At 42.0% G+C, this 6,219-nt stretch overlaps 1 protein-coding gene across 1 annotated transcript; it reads right to left on the bottom strand.

The window, feature by feature from the left end:
- Nucleotides 1-1,852: 1,852 nt before the first annotated feature.
- Nucleotides 1,853-6,217, bottom strand: LOC107557965 (semaphorin-3D-like). The gene is made up of 5 exons (XM_016241561.1): nt 6,110-6,217; nt 4,831-5,053; nt 3,716-3,804; nt 2,622-2,686; nt 1,853-2,003 (listed from the first exon to the last, which is right to left on the bottom strand). The coding sequence occupies exons 1-5, from the start codon at nt 6,215-6,217 to the stop codon at nt 1,853-1,855; spliced, it is 636 nt and encodes a 211-aa protein (XP_016097047.1).
- Between the last annotated feature and the right edge of the window lie 2 nt (nt 6,218-6,219).

The raw sequence follows: 6,219 nt of genomic DNA, 5'->3' as shown, positions 1-6,219 counted from the left end.
CCATATTGAAAGGTCGTTCTAAACCAAAGTGCTCAAAACTGGCCACTTCAAAGGGCCCTTCAAAATGAGGGATTTCGAAGAGTACAACTGATGGACACTTCAGGCTCCCATGATCCTTTGCGCAGATTCTTTGCATGATGACGGCGCCTCCGTGTGGGCACGTGATGATGACGCAGAAGGGCACTTCAAGGAACAGTTGTTTGGTCCCCTATACACCCTTCAACCCTTCGAAGCTCTCACTCTGGAGGGCAAACCTATTGAAGGGATTAGAGAATAGGGATGAGCCCTTCCGAATGGAACGCAGGGTATGTGACACCCAACATGTGTTCTGTCCGATATTTATCCAGAGGTGCTGGGCCAGCACTGGGTTGCCAAATAACCCCAAAATGGTTGATTTTAACCCAGCATTGTTTTTAGAGTGTATGATTATTACAGATTGCTTTAACACTGTAAATTTATATTTGCATTTCCTGAAGGAAATTCAAGTGTCAGTTAGTTTGTAAATAAAATTCAGTCACTTTTAGAGACATGTTGCTGTCATCTCAGCAGTCATCCTGTTTCTGTCTGCGATAATCAACAAATGCATTTAGGGTTTATTTGATTTTTTTATATATATATTTTACTTTTTTGAAGTGTCTTGGCGAGCTGGAGAGATGTAGGCTAAATATTATGTAATTGACAAGTAATAAGTAATTACGATTGTATTAAAAGGAACTAATCAATCTATGAATCGTATGTACAATAACACTAATATTGCAAATTAAATATAATGTAGTATATATAGATTGATTGATTGCTGATTCTAATATCAAAGATTTATGATGGTGTTGTGGGGCAAGAGAACTTTATTCAGCGGGCCATTCACCTCTCACAGTGCATGTCAGCATGTGAAATGGATCAGTCCACTGCAGCTCCTCCATCAGTCGCCCCTCCAGCACCAGAGCCGATGCAAATGGCTACCTATCGCCTGTCCCATGTGGAGCGTCAGAGGAGAATCTCTAATCAATTATGTCTGAACTGTGGAGCCAGTGGTCACCTGTTATCCACCTTTCCTGTCCATCCACCTCGCCCAGCGGTGAGTACAGTTCAAATTCAACCCATGATCGCATCTCTGACTCGTACTACCATTATGGTAACTACTACCCAACACTCTGTTTCAACGCAAGCCCATGTTGACTCTGGTTCCTTGGGGAACTTCATCTCCCTAGATCTACAGCAAAAACTTCAACTCAAACGGAATCCTAGGAAAGCCGCTGGGCCGCAGACGCATCTGCTCACCTACCGTCACGCTCCGCATCCGGAATCTACATCAAGAGCAAATCTCCTTTCTGGTGCTGGAGGGTTCTATGGCTGACATCATCCTGGGATGCCCGTGGATGACTCAACACGCACCCATCGTGGATTGGAATACTGGAGCGATTCTTCAGTGGGGCGAGCGCTGCCATCTGAACAGTCTTTCACCTATTATGAAATCTTCCGGATCTCCATCAAGGCCTCAACTATCCCCTTCCTGCAAGCCTGTAGACCTTGCATCTACCACGGTTGAGAATACCAGGCGTTCCGGGATGTATTCAGCAACCAGGCAGCCACCCAACTACCACCACACCGGGACTGTGCCATTGATCTGCTGCCTGGGGCTAGTCTACACAAAGGAAAGATCTACCCATAGAAGGAGCCACTCTAAGGCTGATGTTGCTTCAATGGGCAATCAGATGAGACACAGGGCCCACGACCAATCTGAAGTTACCAGATAGAACTCGCTTTACGATTTTCAGCCACCTGCTTCAACTTTAGCGAGCGTAGTTTTTGCTGTCGTCGTTTTTCGAGGTACCAAAGATGTTCACAGTACTCATCAGACGTTCCCATTAGATGGAGTTCCTTGTAGGCCCGTGGCGAGGTTGCGTGATTTCCGGGATGGGTGTTCTGCACTCTCGAGATGTGGTTCTGGGGGATAACGTGGACCTCGTAGCGGGCTAGCGTGCGGGAGAACGAGTGTTCGTAGGCTACGCAGAGGTACAGGCCAGCATTAGCGAATGCTAAGTGCTGGAGGAGGAGCCCGCGTTGCATGTGGATGAGATTTTCTTCACCTGGAACCAACTGAGAGATAGAAAGGGGTTTGTGTTAGAATAGAAGAGGATGAATTAAGTGTATATCCACTTATTTCATGGTTTTTCGTGATTAAATCTTCTAAACAGGATGTGGACGGACCTCTTTGCTGCTTTGGCTGTGGTTTGGCTGAATTATCCACTTGATCATGGCTTGTGGTGAACGTGGGACACATTCCAGGAAGGTTGAGTTTGTCTCCACAGCGTAAACTGTCTTCAGTTCAGCATTCTCTGAACATGTAGAGACAAATGGACACTTTTAGCTCCCGAAAAGTTATTTTTTATTTTTTAATTTGGAATGTTCTATTACTTTAACAGTAAGACCAAAAACTTGTATTAAGAATGTAAACAAGATCAATTTTGATTTCATATTGAACTGGTGCACACATCTTAGCATGTGTTAGTGTCCATTTTGTACACTAGAGGGAGTAGTGTGCATTTTTTTTCAAGACTGGCCAATATCATCTACAACCTGAAGGTGGAAAGTGGTAAGGTGAACAGAAAGTGATTTATTACCGTCTCTCATGTCCTGACACTGGCTCCAGGGGTCTCCATACCTCACATCCTGTCTCCGGGCATGCCTGCGGACCACAAGAGGATGTTACTGACCCTCAGATCCATTATCCCCTTTTTCCAGATATACCTTTTGGAAAAAGGCTTTTTAAAAACCAAATCTTGTTTTTTCTCAGTAAAACACATTTTGTCTTCAATTATTTTCATATTGCATATTTTTCCTATTTTAAATTTTGTTTTGAAAGTATGGTAAAAACTGGTAAACTGCACCAACAATCACATTTAAAAAATATACACTTTTTGATATACCATTAAAAAATAAACAGGTAGCCCATCTGAATTAGGACATTTAGGCCATCCATCTCATAGTAGCCTACCAAAATCTTATTAACAGTAGAAGTTAAATCTTACTGTAGTCTTCAAATCTTTTTGATTTTTTTGATCTTCAAATCTGTCTTACGTTTTAAAATCACAAAGGGAGTTTGGTCGCGATCTTTACAACACGCATTTACGTATTTCATGGCGTTTTATGCGCATTTGGCGCCACCTATTGTTGTGGGTATATTATTGACATGTCAAAGTCAAGACCCTGAATATAAGACGACCACGTTTTTTCAGATGTATTTCCAAGAAAAAAAAACGTCTTATATTCGGGTCAGTACGGTATATTATCTTGCTGTATGCGTGTCGTTTTCTTTACGTGTTCTGACTAAAAGCAACCAAAAAGCCATTTTAAAGTGGTTACGCAAATAATAATAATAATAATAATAATAATAATAATCGGCAGGGATCCCAGACCAATACAATTAGTGTGCCTCCTCCATTTTAAAGCCCATGAGCCGCCACTGTAAATGAGATGATGTTTTTGTTCACTAAACACAATATTCTTGGTGTAACGCTGCCTCTCCTGTTCCTGGGTTTGTTTACTTGAGTAGACAGCCATGAGAAATCTGGTTTTCTTCTTTAAGAGTTATTTTTGTTTGGGAAGCGCTTGACATGAAAACAACAACCAATAAGAGCCCAGGGTCAGAGGTCATGAGTCCAATAGATGGCACGATAAACAAGTGAGAGAAGAAACTAAGCTCATTTTAAATTACCTTGTAGACATTAAGCTCTTCTAGAATGATTTCTTCAGTTTCCCAGTTCTCTTTAGGTACAGAGACCACCTTTAATACTCTGCCATCATCTGGAGATACAGAAGATTTACCATGCATGATTAAGACAGATAGATAGAACAATAGTACTATAGAATGATAGATAGAATGATAGAATTATAGATAGAATGTTAAATAGATACATGATAGAATGATAGGATGATAGATAGAACGTTAAATAGATACAGGATAGAACGATAGGACGATAGATAGGACGATAGATAGGACGATAGATAGGACGATAGATAGGACGATAGATAGGACGATAGATAGGACGATAGATAGGACGATAGATAGGACGATAGATAGGACGATAGATAGGACGATAGATAGGACGATAGATAGAACGATAGATAGAACGATAGAATGATAGATAGAACGATAGAATTATAGATAGAACGTTAAATAGATACATGATAGAACGATAGGACGATAGATAGAATGATAGAACAATAGGTAGATAGATAGATAGACAGACAGATAGATATAAGACGACTGAATGATAGAACGATTGACAGATATTCACATCAAACTTCAACCTGAACCATCAATTGCACCATCTTTGAATATATCCCATAATGCACCCGTACTTAGTTACCATGGTGAGTGAGCACTGGCTTTCGGCATGTGGATTTATGCTGCACCTTGAGGGCTGACAGCTGTTACACTGTTCTAGTCCTATACACAGTAAGATTGCGAGTTGGCTCTCTGTACACATCGGTTAAGCATATTTATCCTGAACAGAGTATCTATTTGCCCTAAATGATTCACTTAAATGTGGCAGAGTTCATGCATTCACCCACCAGTCCAGGAGAACAAATGTTAGACAGGAAAAGAAACATTGGCTCCTCGGAATGTCAGAATAATCCCAGGCAACAGGACCACTGACCAGCGTGGGAACAGAGGTCGTCTTTGATAGCATTTACAGATTTCCATATTTGCAGTGCAATTTTAGGTCTAATGCTAACACCAACCGCTAGTTGTCACACTTTTTTACTAGTATAAAAGATCCCATTCACTGAAAACGTAGATCTTTTGTTTACCACTTTCCAACATACCTGTGCCAAGATGTAAGACATCATAATGGCCGTCCTCTGCATCAACCCTATCAACCACGAGCTTCTTCAGCCTGTAGGGGGCACTGATCCGAGTAAAGACGGGACGCCTATGAATGGGCATCACTGGCTCCCACATCAGCTGATGGGTCCTCATGAAGCTCACAACATCATCTGGGAAATCTCGGGTGGACTTGTGCAAAGGGTCATAGGTTTCACTCGGACACTGAAGGGATATAGGAGCTTTAGTTAAGCTTATATTCTGGAACCCTGTAGGGACTGAATTTGGCTTAACAGTCCCAGACTAAGGTAAAAATAGTCAAAAACATTTACGCAGATGTGGATTTTGGCCACTGTTCGAGATCATAGTGCATTGAACATCATAATTCTTGTTTACCCATATTGCGAAATGCAGTTTTTAAGGAATCTTCAGTTGTCATGAACAATTCGGTTTAGCGAGTCCCCCCAAAGTAGGGAATGTTACACGTTAACACGATCTAGTATGATAAACTTGCTTACTAACCTTGCCTGTGCAAAGGTAAGGTTTTACCAGCTTTTACCTTGTAAAACCACTAAAGATGGTGACCTTCAAACGATGTGCGCAAAGGTAAGAGAATGGTGTCCGAATGAAATAAACACAAGTAGATCCATTTTACTACTATGTGTGAAATTAGTCTAAAATATGTTCATGATCGTAATTGTGTAAAACTTCACACACTTGCCTGGAAGTATCTCGTAATCCTGAAGACCTTTATTAGCTGATTCAGGTGTGTTTAATTAGGGTTGGAGTTAAACTTTGCAGGACAGTGGACCTCCAGGAACAGGTCTGGACACCCCTGTTCTAGTCACTAAACCCCAGAATTTGAAAGGGTTTAACGGTCACCTCAGAGTTGTGGTCAATCCGTGGTTATGACTTTAGCAACTAATGGAGCAGACCTCACAGCCCTGATAATTGACTTCCTATTGGTGACCTCACTGGAGTCCACACTCCAGCCACTTCATTAACCGCACCGACGCGTGACCCCTAGAGTGCCTGCCGACATTTTTACAACCCCCTTGAGGTAGTGCAGCTAGTGCATGGAGTAACTGGCCACATGGTTTACAAGCTGTCCCAACATATCTGCAATCCAGAACCAACTGTAGATCTAAAATCTTGCTCACAACACCAAGATTACAGTTTGAACAGTCTGAAGTCCTTCAAGTTGCCAAAAGAAAGCAACTCAATATGACAAATCATCTTCTCTACTCTACCAAACATAATTCCTTCCAGTTGAGAACTTACCGTCCCCGGCCGTGGATAAGGGATCTTCCCCTTGTACTCCATCCAGCGATGATCAGGGCTCTCCTTATGCGCAAATGGCCCGTTGAAGGCGGCTCGGATGGAGGCCATGG

The sequence above is a fragment of the Sinocyclocheilus grahami genome, unplaced genomic scaffold (assembly GCF_001515645.1).
Source record: "Sinocyclocheilus grahami isolate Dianchi unplaced genomic scaffold, SAMN03320097.WGS_v1.1 scaffold626.1, whole genome shotgun sequence".
NCBI classification, from domain to species: Eukaryota; Metazoa; Chordata; class Actinopteri; order Cypriniformes; family Cyprinidae; genus Sinocyclocheilus; species Sinocyclocheilus grahami.
This window is presented reverse-complemented; position numbering and strand designations above follow the sequence as displayed.